This window comes from Rattus norvegicus, chromosome 8 (genome assembly GCF_021556685.1).
Source record: "Rattus norvegicus strain SHRSP/BbbUtx chromosome 8, alternate assembly SHRSP_T2T, whole genome shotgun sequence".
In the NCBI taxonomy this organism is placed as follows: domain Eukaryota; kingdom Metazoa; phylum Chordata; class Mammalia; order Rodentia; family Muridae; genus Rattus; species Rattus norvegicus.
In genome coordinates, this window is record NC_141541.1 from 82,087,348 (window position 1) to 82,102,254 (window position 14,907).

At 40.4% G+C, this 14,907-nt stretch overlaps 1 protein-coding gene across 2 annotated transcripts in view; it reads right to left on the reverse strand.

The window, feature by feature from the left end:
* The window catches only part of Unc13c (unc-13 homolog C), a 449,047-nt gene that overhangs the window by 124,284 nt on the left and 309,856 nt on the right, over nucleotides 1-14,907 (reverse strand). For both annotated transcript variants that reach the window (XM_087560698.1, NM_173146.2), the window contains 1 exon segment: nucleotides 9,214-9,299. In XM_087560698.1, coding sequence (XP_087416824.1) covers nucleotides 9,214-9,299 — 86 coding nt within the window.

A 14,907-nucleotide genomic window follows, 5' to 3' on the forward strand; every position in this document is an offset into this window, starting at 1 on the left:
TAACTGAAGCTGTTTGTCGTTTGTATGCTATGTGAACATGGTAAGGATGATAGAGGCAATTGCTGACTAATTATAGGTAACAGTTTATGGGCAAATGTATTCTAGTTGCCATAGTTTCTTCACAAGGAGTTGCCCTCTATCAATCATCAAAATAACTACCCATTATGGCATGAGGGAAGTGAATAAAAGGATAAATAAGAAATCACTTGGCTGGGAATGTACCCCAGCTGGAAGATTACTGGCCTACCATACATGAAGCCTTAGGTTCAGTCTCTAGTCCTGCATAAACCAGGTATGGTAGAACAGGCCTGTAATCCCAGAACTCAGGAGGTGAAGGCAGGAGGATCAGAAGTTGAAGGTTATCTTCAACTATATATGAGTCTAGCCTGGGCTACATGAGACCCTATCTCTTAATAAACACCACTACTGTTGATGATGATGATGATGATGATGATGATGATGTACTCACTACATGAAGATGCAGGGACTATGGGACATTTATAAAGTAATCACTCTTAAAATTGGTATCCCCAGAGCTTCTTCCACTCTTAATCTTAACAGTTAAAAGTTTTATATAAAATTTTATTTCCAAATCACTTTTTGTTACAAGTGTATTGAACTAGAATTTACACACCACAAGGTTCACCTATTCAAAGTCTGTAGTCTCACAGGCATGGCAAGACAGAGCACGATGGCGGACGGGAACAGGTTTCTGTCCAGAACAACAGAAGTCTGTACTTGGATTATCGTGGAGTGTATACCCCTTGTAAAATTCCTCAAGGACCCTGAAACTGTTGACTTCATTCTTACAAATGCTTTGGGAGGTCAGACTCCAGAGGGAGACGGCATCTCTATGTAGGAACACAGAGAAAGGAAGCTAGGGAGAACATTCCAGCATTAGAAGAGGAGGTGGGCTGCACATGGAAAAGAGCTTGCATGACAATCACCTGGAAGGCTAAGGCAGAGTGGGAATCCATCCTAGGCTACATAGGGAGTTCCAGTCCAGCCTGTGCAAGGAAAACAGAGTGGGGCCAGACCTCACCTAATTTAATTTATTGATGCCTGTCAATCTGCCTGCTGGGAGCTAATGGATTGCAGGACAGAAAGAATGCAAATTCAGGGGATCTTGAGAAAGCAGAGTGGAGGAGGGGTTGTGGCTGGAATCAGCCTAAGGTGACGGAGAGGAAGGGAAGGGGAAGAGCAGATGCATTTTGGATGTAGCAGAGAAATAATTTGTTTATGGATTTGTGTGGTCTAGAAACAGTGGTGATATAGTATGAATATATGGGGCAAAGATACTGTCTGACAATTATAGCATTCTTTTCTTTATGGACCACTGAACTGTGTAATTAATAAAGCACTGCAGAAATGATGGTGTGTGCCTTCCTAAAATATATGTATATATATACACACACATATATGCGTTTATATATATGTATGTAATATATGTATGTACATATTATATATATGTATAGTCTTCTCTCATATATTACATCCCATTGTAATTTCCCCTCCCTCTCCTTCTAGTACACGTCCTCCAACAGCTCTTTCCTCCAGATCTACTCTTCCTCCATTTCCCTTCAGAAAAGAGCAGGCCTCTCAGGGATATCAACCAAACACAGCATAACAAGTTACACTAAGACTAGGCATAAGCCCTCCTATAAAGACTGGACAAGATAGCCTAGGAGAATGAAAGGGTTCCAAGAGCAGGCAAAAGAGTCAAAGACAGCCCCTGTTCCACTGTTAGGGGTCCAACAAGAACACCAAGCTATGCAACAGTTATATACATACAGAGGACCTAGCTAAACCCACACAGCATCCGTGACTGTCACTTCAGTCTCTGTGAGCCCTGCTTAGTTTATTCTGTGGACTGTGTTCTCGTGGTGTCCTCTATCCCTCTGGCTTCTACAATCCTTCCTCTCCTTCTTCTGCAGGGTTCCTCAAGCTCTAATATTTGGCTGTAGGTTTCTGCATCTGCAGCAAGTGTCCTTACTGCTAAGTCATCTCTCCAGTCCTGGGATTTAAGCTCAAATAGCATCTCAAATGGAAAAATTCCAGAATCTCAGTGTTTCTGTTGAGTACAAGGGACAAGGCTCCAAAATCAGACAAAACCCTGTATTGCAAGTACTCACTTCTCTTTATTTCAAAACCAAGTAGACAGAGTAGGAATTGTAACTAGAATTGTTTTGTTACAGCCTGTCAGGCAGAAGAGAAACATCCATCAAGACCTTCATGTCATCTTTTTATATTAGCCACATCACAAAGATATGTATCTGAACAGGCAGTGTGGAACTTGCTGGGTCTACGGAGGAACTCACTGGGTTTCTGGAAACTCCGTTCTATTTACTTGGGATTCTGCTAAACTCACCAATGTGGCAAGCAGATTCATAGGCCACCACACTTAATTTCAGAACAGAAGGGGCTATACACCAAAGGATTTGATTATATTGCTGGTGAAAGACACATTCATAGTCTGAGGTACGAGATTAGTCTTGGTTTTGATGTTTAATTATCGTTTCATTTGGACCCAAAGAAAATGGGTTAATTATATACTTACAATGATGTCTATCAAAGGAGCACAATATATTATGAGGGTCATATTATTTTAATTATCCTTCAGGTTCGGGTGGACAGCAGTGTCTCAGGTCCTCCTGGTCAAATACTTTGCTCTACTTATTTGCATCTGAGCTTTCAGGTAACTGCATGTCTGGAAGACCCTGAGTTTTCTAGGTGCAGAAGGAAGTGTTATAAAGATGAATGGGACAGGAGGGAAGGAACATCCAAATTATCAGAGCAAGAGGGCTAAGACATTGGTCTACTTGGATACCTATTCTCATGGATCCTTGGTTTTCTGTCAAATGACACTGGGAATTTTATTTTCAAATAGCACTTTTATTTTTATTTAGGGATGTATGTGCATGTTTGTGAACATGAGTCCAGGTATCTACAGAATAAGGCAACAATGTCTCTGTCGCTGAAGGTATAGGTGCTTGGGAGCTGCTGTGTGTGGATGCTTGAATCAAACTTTGGTCCCCTACAAGAGCATCAAGTGCTCTTAACAATGGAGCCGTCTCTGCATCCCTGCCATAGAGTATTTAATAGATGTTTCTAGATTTTGAGATAACCTGACAGTGGATTTTATTGGCCAGCCTGTGAGATCTGCAATTTGGCTTCATCTCATAAAGGGAGACTTTTCCCATTGTTCTGTGGGATTCCTGCTACTATAGAATGGAAAGTTGTGTATTAGGCGGTTATCCTGAGGATCACCAAGCAAATGGGAATGATAAGAAGCTATGACGTTACTAATATGAAGTAGACCTGGGTCGAGAATACTGGAGGAGAATCAAGGGAAACTCATGACACTCTTTCCAAGGTTAGTAAGAGAAAGGCAGACTAGACTTTTTTGACTTCATTATCTTTGTGGTCACAAGGTCAACAGCAATGCCTTAAGTTCTTTAAGTGACATGAGGTCTATATTTTGTACAATAGATGACGATAATGGTAACAGTGATTGGAGGGAAGCCTCCTTCTAGAAAAAAACATAGATGATAGGGGTAAGTACCTCCAAAGTATTGATTATGCAACCGTTCATAAGCTGAAGGAAGACTGTCCTTGGAGATGTGTGTACTGTATTAATACCAACAGCTGTGCATGATGCCGAAAAGGCCAGTATGAGAAACCTCAACAATCTGCAATGTTAAAAGGGTTCCTAAGGAATGGACAACAGTCATTGATGATGAAGACACCATGGTAAAACTCAGTCTTCACTTTCAACTGCATTTTTGAGGACCACTGCTATGCAGCCCCCTCACTAGTACCTCATGATGCAGAGATGAGGGATAGCCCCTCCAAGCTATAGCACACTCACCCAGAAACTTCGCTTTAATGAAATTCCCACATGGTTCCTGCACAGACTGAAAATACACAACCTTGATCAAGGAGACTAAAGCCAGGTGAAAGTTGACTGTGTCTTAAGCATGTAAGTAATCTGTCTAGGCTGACTGAATAAAATAGTTCTTAGATAAACTGATTTCTTTTCCTTGACTTCCCCCCACCGCCAGTCCCGAGGATCAGACATAGGGCTTTGGGTATGAACTCTTCAGCCCCTAGTTTAAGCACTGATCTGAGAATGCGGTAAATTTGACAGAAACATCAGACATCTTTGCTCACTCTTGCTGTTCTCAGAGATGGACATACTTTCTAATATGACTTGAGGCTCAGCCACCATCTCTTTAAGAACTAGGTTTTATAGAATCCTAAGCAGTCTTTCATTCCATCAGTATTTTTAAACCTCTTTAAGTCCTGTGGACCTTCTCTAACATCGGACCCTTAATATCTGACCATTAATGCTTGGTCCCTAACACCTGGGCCCTAACATTTGAACCCTAATATCTGGCCCTTTAACACTTGGGCCCTAACATCTAACTCCTATCTTTGGATCTTGCAAAAGTTGCTCTTAATAAGAACTTTGAAGACATGGGTCTGTGTTACACCAAAGAGAAAGCATGCAGGTTTAAGAATCTCCAGGCAGCCAGGTTTAATTAATACAATGACAAATACAGTGTCCATTGATTTTCTGATTGGTTAAACATTTCAGTAACATGAATATTGAGGCATTTGGATGTTTGACATGATTTCCCTCAAGTTCTTGCTTACCAAACCATAATGGTTAAAGATATCAATGATTAATATTTTTTGAGTATTTATTAATTGTTTCCCCTCACTCCCATGCTAGTCTGTCACTGTTTTCAACATTTTTCTGTAGGATTTCAGTCCGTATGTAAATGTGGAAAGTAAGGATTTGTAAGTTTAATGAATTGCACCAAACTGAGGAAAACCCAGAGCAACAGAGCCCCAGATCAAAGCTGGGTCTGACTGCCATCTCGGGAGACATCCAGACAAAACTCTGCAGACCAACTGTGTTTCAGCATGAGGATAGCAGGCAGAATGTCTCAACACCGTTTTCCACCTCTACTTCCTTCCTCAGGTTTTCTTGTGACCTTAACCTTAACTGACTGGATTGATACAGAGGCAAGGACCACAGAAGCAAATCTCTAGTTGTGCTCCTGAGGGGTTTTCCCAGAGAGGATTAAGGAAGCAGGCAAGACCATCTCTGAATGTGGGGGACAAAACCAGTTAGCTCTGACATTTTCTCTCTCTGCATCCTGGCAGTCATGATGTGAGCATTCTGCTTTATCACACTCACCCACCATGGTAGCCCGAATCCTTTGCAATATGAGTCAAGATAAACCATTCCGCCTTCATATTGCTTAAGTCCAGTGTTCTGTTAGGACAGTAAGGCTGCACACAACAGGTATTATATTTGCAGCAATTATAGCACTTTTTACACAATGAGTTTGAAAGGTGATTCACGTCAACCAGAAAGACAAAATACATCGCCTCAAACAGAGCGAGCAAAAATAGGGATAAAGTTATTTTATCTTTTAATTAGAAGCTGATGAGTTCATGTAGTAAGGACAGAAAGTTACTCCCCAAAGCAGCCAGTGCTTAGGTCCTAGCTAGCTCTGTTTTGTTGACCTGAGTCCATCTGAGCTGCTCACCAGTCACACTCAGACACTTTGACCACAAGGCAAATTATGTAAAAACAACACAGGCTGTCTAGGTCAGTGGCTTGAAGCAGTGTTCCACAGCCAATTAATTTTAACAATGTTTTATGAGACAAATGGGCAGAATAACAACAAGCCAAAGAGCCCGCCTGAGGACTGTCTGTAGGTATATACCTTCAATTCTTGAGATACCCTTAGTCCTAATTTTCTATATTAATTGTTACTTATGTAACACAAGAGGGAGATGGAGATGTTTCACAAAGACACTTACACTGAAATTGAAGAAGGGAAGCGTGTGTACCACGTTGTCACATATCTGTAACTTCCTCCACCACAACTAACTCCTCGGAAATTCTGTGAAGTCCTTTATCCCTTGTATGGTGACCACAATATTCTCCTTCTAATAGCAGCATGCTTGAGAGCTTGCAAGGTATGTTAGGAGTAGGAGAGGGTAGGGTAGGGGGCTCAGCTCTTCCAAGGAAGTTGAGGTCAGTTTCCAGCACACACATTGTACAGCTTACAGACACTTGGATCTCTAGCTGCTGGACTCCGATGCCCTTTATTGGCCTCTTGGGGCACCTGTTACATGCATGCGGTACACATGCACACCCACACAGTTAACTTTGCAGCAACCCTTAACCTACAGTCACCAAGTATTTTCTAGAAAAGAAGCTAGCGTTTAGAGAGTTTCTATGCTAATTGATCAAACTCGTATATAAGTAAATGGTCAAGCTTTCTGCACCACGTGACTCTCAAACCTTTCACCCCTTCCTAGTTTAATGACCCACCAAGTGCTCAGCAGCAATGGTGAAGGGCTCCGGATTTGTCTTCAGGGTTCTTTGTCCAGGCTTGTCCTATTTACAACTTCTTCCACATAACTGCATATATTAGTTTAAACTAAGGATTTTTTTCTGAATATAAGATGACAAATCCAATCCTGTTACAATATAAAGTCCGACAGGGCTTCTGTCATAGAGCAAGATACATGATCCAAGTTATTCCCCTGTGTTACTACACATACCTTCCTGAAAATACTCACAAATGTAAAATGGCAAGAACTGCTGAATTATATATTTTAAGTAGGTAGATTAGATGACAAGTAAATTATATCAAAATCAAATTAGCAATCCTCTTGCTCAGGGGACCGAGTCCTGGCAGCTATGAAGGCTATGAACTGTAGATTGACTGATCTTGGACTACTTTTTGATGACAGAATCTCAGAATTTAGAGATACTTTTGTACTGGGTATAAAACTATGAACATATAATTAATAAGATTAGATCAAAGCTAAAAAGAATTTACTTATAGCGTTTCTAATTTAACTGTTTCAAAGATGTTAAAATCTCAAGTTTTATATTTTTGGATACATATTTACTTGTCTAAAACTGTTTTTTTTTTTTTGGTTTTATTGAGACAGGGTCTCACTATGTAGCTCTGTCTGCCCTATGTAGACCAGGCTGGCCTGGAACTCAGAGATCCACCTGCCTCTGCCTCCCGAGTACTGGGTAGGACTAAAGGTGAGGTCCACTACACCCCTGGCTTGGCACTTCTTTTTAAGTAAATACAATTGCTCTAGTTTCCTTTCTTTTGCTGTGGTAAAACACTCTTATCAAAGGCAATTGAAAGGAGGAAATGATGTATTTGGCTTATACTTCTACATCACCATCCATTATTGATGAAGTCATGGCAAGATCTTGAAGCAGAAACCATGGAGGAAAACTGTTTGCTGGCTCATCAACAAGCTCCTTCTCAGGTGGTTTTCTTATACGGCCCAGTATAGAAACAGTGGGCTGGGCCCCCACTACTTCAATATGCGACCAAGACAATCTTCCGCAGACATGCCCATAGGCTAATCTGATGTAGAAATTCCTCAACAGAGGCTTCTCCTCTCAGATGACTATAGGGTGCATCAAATTAAAAACGAAGGGTCTATAATACAGTCAATAACCCAACAGATTTTAGTAAGTCTCTATAACAGCAAACACTGGGACATACTGGAAGTCTGTTCCTTGGAATGGATCTGAAACATTAGTTCCTCTGGGCTATGGGGGGAGCCATCTTTCCCCACTACTGGATGCTTTGAGACAATGTGCTCCTCTGATTGTATAGGTAAGGGTAGGTGAACAAAATGGTCAGTATGTCCCCAAGGCCACAGGAGAGCATGTCCTTCACAGCTATTTATCTTGTTCCATTGAATTAAGTAGCTATTGAGTTATTTCTATAGTTCATTATAGACCATGTGACATACTTCTGTGTTAGAGGAAGTCTTCTCTGAGGATGTAACTTTAGAAGAATCATGCATGGTTATCGGAGATGGATAGCGGGATGAGAAGCTCAGGCATGAGAGCAGCCATGATGGGGACTGCTGAGGACATGAAGGAATTAATGCTGACCTAACTCTGTCGACTTAGGTATGAATGTTGTGCCAAGAGCTACAACAGGAAGCGTGGAGAAGAAGCAGGTTTGGATCAGGGGTTGGGGTAGGAGTCAGACTGAGAATTCTACTGCTGACTTTGTAACCTTTTAGATGTCCCAAGGGAGCTCAAGGATGGCTGGAGAGTGCAGGAAATGGGCCCCCGGAAACAGCTGCTGCCTGGGAAATTTTAGTTGCTAGTAGACCAAGTGTTCCTTGAGGGTCCCATTGGGCCCTGTAAACTCACCCCCACCGCCCTACCCTTGCCGCCGGTGTCTCAAAACTCGCTTCTTGCTATGCACTGATTTTTCTTTTCTCAAATGGGCCATGTATTGACTCTATTTCGTTTTGTTCTTTACCTGAAGATTTTTTGGTCCTATTTCTTATTCAGGTCTTTGTCAACAAAACGTTCCTTTACTGACAGCTCTTTGCAGGTTGTGGTGTCTTTGTGTCAGGTTTGATTTAGAAGTGTCTCCAGACACTTGCTATCAGCTCTGCCCGGATACAGCAACTCTCTACCCACAGTAGTGCTTGTAATTCCCTTCCACAGTCTTGCTGCAGGAAAGGACTGTGGCTAGTATCTTTTTTTTTTTTTTAACCACCTCACACTGACTGAGATAGAAGTCACTTAATGTTCCCTAGCTCACTATACACTTGCTGACTATGTCTGAAGGAGATTACCAGGCTGTGTGTTCAAGAATGATGGCTGTCAGGTGATGGTCCCATTACAACTCCTACGTGGAGATGGGATCCTCAAACAACATTAACAGACACAGTTAAACTAAGGCTGTGTTTCTCTGGCTCTCTCCACTGCTGAATTTGCACTTGCTGAGAGTGGAGGCCCTGATGCAGAGCCTTCCCATCGACTTTGTGTGAGTGCTGGCCGTGCTGTAACCATGCCCATCTATAGGTACTATTTCCAAATAGTGTCTGCTGGAGACAAATAGCAGGAACAATGATGTTTCCACATCCTCAGGTGCGGCTCACTTTGTGGAAGAACTTCTCACAGACTATTCCAGCCTCTGCACATCTCTACAGGTAAAACATGTACCGTGACATTGCAACTTGGGCTGGTTGGTAAAAGAACGTGTTCTTCGGAAGTTTGACTTTGTGATCCTCATCTTTGACCACATAGTAATACGCATTAGAACTGAGCTAAACACAATAATCTAGGTTTTACTATGTTAATTTTTATACACATTTTAGAAAATATAGGTAAGAGTTTGGACTTACCCTCTAGAGCATATTTCATATCGAGAGCAAAGAGAGACCACATGATTTCTGCACTTATCTTCCCCATGTTTAGTTCTTGTGGGAACCTAAAACAAAACACATCTTGTCAGGCTATCAAAAATAATGGCATCCCTGAAAATCCAAAATGTCTCATTTCACCCATAACCACAGCCGCTATTACACGGCCTACACACGCTCATGTATACCTTCATTTATACAATTTATTCCTACTGACTTTAATAAGCTTGGGGTTCGGCTACATGTCAGTGTATAAGCTGGAAACTAATAGGAGGTGGGGGAAAATAAACATTGTACAGGCTCCAAAGTAGCAGAACCCAGAGATTCCTAGGATGTCCTTGTGAAGTGTTTGGGTCAGAACAGCTTATCTGTCTTACCAAGTAATGTCTTCTGTGTAGTCATCTTGAGGGTAAATCAAGTCAACCCAAACGACAGATACCACATAACACCAGGATGTTCCACTTCACACACACACACACACACACACACACACACACACACACACACACACACACACACACTTGTGATGCACATGATATACCAAAGCATAGAGATTTATGTTTTCCAATCCAAATGTAGAAAAGATTAATTGTGTAAATTAATTCTGTTGAAGTTAAGGAGCATTACCTACCCAAGATGATAAAACAGCACACGTGCACTTATTCTAATTACACTTTCCACAAAGAATAGTATATACTTCATTGATACCCCTGACTAAAAAACACGTTAGATTTTTTTCATAATATCCACACATATTTTAAAATATATAGTTACAGGCTTATTTACCAAACCTTAAACATAGAATGGAACTCTTATAATGGAAAAAATTAATAACCACATACACATACATATATAAACTAGTACTCAGCCTTCAATATATTTTATAAATATAAAATAATGATAGACAAATTATTTAAGAAGTTTTATTTGTATATGGGTGCTGATACCATTTAGTCTGTGTTATACTAATTTTCATGTTGCAAGCAAGGAAAAGTAAAATTATAAATGATATAATAAGAGCTTTGGGCTCATGGGGGAGAAAAAAGTTAATTATATTTAATTAAACCTAATTTTTTGAATCAGAACTAAAGTAAGGACATATCATGTCCTGGTGCATGAACAAAAAGACAAAAATAACATTATGCATTAAATATATTTTATATACATTATTCAAGCATCTCCAATAAAACCCTAAATTCAATGCCTTTTGAAGATTTATTTTCATTATGTATATGTGTGTATCTATGTGTGTGTGTGTGTGTGTGTGTGTATGTGTGTGTTTGTGTGTGTGTGCACGCATATGCAGGTGCTACAGAGGCCAGAAGAAGATGCTACATTTCCCTGGAGCTGGGCTACTGCAGTTGTAAGCCACTTGAGGTGGATGTTGGGAATCAAACTCAGGTCCTCTGCAAGAGTAGCAAGTGCTCCTAACCACGTGTCATCTGGCACCCATCAAATTCAATCTTAGAATACATACAAGACAACGGAGATTATAATCATAAAGGTTTATTGGTAAAGTGCAAGGTTAGTTCAGCACTCATGAACTGAACAATGTAATTTACAAATCAATGGACTGAATGGAGAAAATGTGTGGTCACTGCTCCAGATGCAAGGGGACATATGTGGCAAACCCCAGCATCCATTTGTGTATAGTAAATGCTTCCTGAAAACTAAAAGGCAATGATATGTATTCTTGGTTTTCCTACTAAACATCACTGAAGTTCTGAAATTCTGCAAAAGAAGCAGGGAAAAGAAGGAAAACTGGCAGGGAGGGGGGAAGGCTGCATTTGTAGATGCATACAGAATGACATACAGATGACACTTTGCATACAGAATACTCAACACGCTACCAACAAACCCCTCGGCACTGGGTGAGGTCCTGGGAAGGCTGAGGAAGGAAGACTGCAAGTTTAGTTCAGCCTGGGCTAATATAGTTAAGAATCTGTCTCAAAACTAAGAAGAAACAATACCTTAGAAAAATTAAAACAAGCCAAACTTTCCTCATTGAAAGAGCCTAGCCAATCACTATAAGCAGCTATCATAAGAAAGCTCCCAGATCATAAATCTGTGTATTTATGTATACCGGCAACGAACCATTAAAAAAATCTAAAGTTGAATAACAGCATCATTTACAATAACACCAACCTAGGTATACTACATATTATCCATACTACATAATATCCATACTACATAATAATATCCATACTACATAATATCCATACTACATAATATCCATACTACATAATATCCATACTACATAATATCCATACTACATAATATCCATACTACATAATATCCATACTACATAATATCCATACTACATAATATCCATACTACATAATATCCATACTACATAATATCCATACTACATAATATCCATACTACATAATATCCATACTACATAATATCCATGCAGTGAAAATACAAAGTATTGAGAAGACCTCCAAGGGTCTTTCTGTTTTCTGCTGTGAGGACATGGTGTGTAGAAACACAATTACAATTAAGATAGGCACACTGCAGCCATAAGGGTAAATTAGTGAACAAGAGCTTAGGATACAGACCAATGTGGTATGGCCATTCATAGCCTAACAGGAAAGGAAGATAGATGGTGCCTGTGTGAGAGGGAAGAAGCTATGTGTAGCAGGTGGAGGCTACAGAGTTCATAGGAAAGATCCCACAAGTGATGACAGAGATATTGCCTTAAATCTGGAAGCGTGAATCAGAAAACTTCAAAACGCAGACTCTAGAAATCAATTGTGACTTCCCACAGTTTTCCCCATCAAGGCTCAATTCCAGTCTTTAAAAAACCGACTTCAGGGAGCTTATGGGTCCTGTTGAATCTTAAATCTGCAAAACGCTAATACAAATGAAATCATCAACTAAAATAGAGCTACACTGGAAAAACACACACACAATCTATATAATAAATAAACTGGCAATGTTAATAGTAAGCATTCTGAGTAGAAGGTTAGAGAAAGAGGAGGCTGATAAGCAAATAACTTAAAAAGAAAACAAACCCAGAAAAAACCAAACAACTAAGCCACTCAAGACTTGAGAGGTGGCTCAACGGTTAAGAGCAAGGGAGATCAGAGTTCAGCTCCCATCAGCTCACCAACCACCACTGGTTAACTCCAGCTCCAGAGAAATGTCAGTCCTCTTCTGGCTTCTGTGGGTGCTGTACTCACATGTGTACCTTCCCCTCCCCACCCCAAATTAAAGATACAAAGTATCTTAAAAAAGAAAAACCTCCCCTCCTGGAACAAACTAACAACACAGCAAAAGAAATGTGTACTGTATCAACATTCGAAGATGTTTAACTAAAATGGTGGTGAGATACACAGTCTCAGACCACAAGCTGTAACAAACTGTAAGCACGCTATCATAGCCCCCTCCAGTTCTCTCTAAACGGCTTTGCACAGGGCAAACACCTGAGCTCCCGCACTGCACCTGTCTCTGCTGTGCACCCTGGACTTCTGTCTACTGGTTCTGTCACCCTCACATTACGTGACACAGTGGAATAAGATTCAGATATTAAGGAGAAAAGACAGACGTGCAGGTGGTAGTAATGTTTTAACTGTGAGATTTCATGATTTCTTCTCAGCACAGGCTTTAACTTATCATGAGTAGTTTTCTGATATTACCTTCAGTCTTCAGAACTATTGGGAGCAACACCTTTTCTTTCTTAAGTTTTGTTTAGAATTACAAATACAGTCCTTTCAGACTTGGGCCATGCTATACCTAAATATGACACCTTGCAATATTGAGTATGCTTTTCAAATGTGTGTGTGTGTGTGTGTGTGTGTGTGTGTGTGTGTTCTGTGTGTGAGAGAATCTGTGGAGACCAAAAGAGGTGTTAAACCTCTGCAGCTGGAGTTACAGGCAGTTGTGAGACATCAGAAATACTGCTGAGAACAGAACCTGGGTCCTCTAGAAGAGCAGTAAGGGTTCTAAACCGCAGAGCTCTCTCACCCTTAAATCGAATATTTTAAGTCAAAGTAATTTGAGAAATGTCACAGGAAAGAAGGACTTTCTCTGCTCTGGGAAGAGGTTGAAGACCTTTGTGTGACACGTAAGAAATGCCATTGCTATACTCAGAAGGGATATTCATAGGAGACACATAAGCCAGGAGGAAGTCTTGCTTTCTTTCTCTCTCAGTCATACCGCTTTCATTTTGCTGAGGCTGCTCAGTGACATCCCACCATCACGCTCTGCTCCTCTTCTCTACCATGGAGACGCCCAGGTCTCACCCTGCATTGCCCTTTTCTAGGAATGCTTCCACACCCAGGGTAATGTAAGGTAACTACATGTCTGTGCTTGGGTCTTGTTTATCTGTCCTCCTGCAGGGACCCCACAGGAGAACTTGGAAGAGCAGAAGAGGCAATCCTCCCTCTGCTTCTGCTACTAGCATCTCTCTATCACAAGGCACTGGTATGTTTGTACGTGTGAATTTTCTTGAATATACTTGAATAAATGTTAACAATAAAAGTGTAGCCTGAGATAAATGGAAGCTTACAGTTTCCAAGATTGATTTTGTTGCTTTTTTTTTTCTGTCTTGGAAAGAATGTGGAAATGCATAATTATGAGCAAAAATCAAATAGATAAAAAAAACAAGAACCATCTTCCCAGGAAGATCCATTCCACTTTCCCTAGGGGTTTTTGTCAATGGCTTTGGTCTCTTGATTAAAATTTAATTTATATTTTTTTTCCATGACAGGGTTTCTCTATGTAGTGCTGCCTGTCTGCCTGTCCTGGAACTTACTATATAGACCAAGTCAGCCTCGAACTCAGAGATCTGCCTGTCTCTGCTTTCTCAGTGCTGGATTAAAAGGCAAGCACCACGATTGCCTGGCAGTTTCAATGTTTAATATTAAAGATTTGTTTTTATTATTTTTAATTATGTGTATATGCTGTCACCGTGTGGATAGCTGCACATGAATGCAGTGCCCCATGAGGCCTGAAGGTGGCATCAACTCTGTGGAGTTAACAGGTAAGTATGAACTTCCAGACATGGATGCTGGGATCCTAACTTGGGTGCTTTAAAGGAGCGGCAAACACTCCCAACCACTGGGCCACATCCCCACCTCAATTTCAAATTTTCCACAAGTCATAAAGCAATCACGATGCCCATGGTACTTCTCTTTGAATTGTTTTCTTTATAGATTTTGAAAATATATTATCTTGTTTTGGCACCAATTTTATATGTTGAATTCACCATACATTTCCAGAACCGAGGAATGATACTTTAAAAACAGAATTTTTTTCTTCCAACACATTCTGCAGTTGATTATTTCTCTTTTTAATTTGGGATACTGATGAAATCTATACATTTGCACTTTAACGTATTCTGGCTATTTTCTTTATCAAACAATAGCAGGAAAATCCTGTGGCTAAATCTCAGCATGATCCTAAAGGCAGGGATTTGAGTTTTCCTCTGCTGCTTAACTAATTTACCCAGTAGAGTAATTATTGGTTTCTTTCAACTCATGGCCTCATCTGTTCAGGGGGAGTCGTAGCAACAGTGTAACACATGAGCTGTGCAGGGCCACTGTGAGGGTTAAGTGAGCTTTCATACCTAAATGTTTCATAGACTCACTTGATCACCATAAGCAGTCAACGAATATTTGATGTCATTGGTAATAAAATTCTAACCATAAATAAGACATAAAGGAAAATATT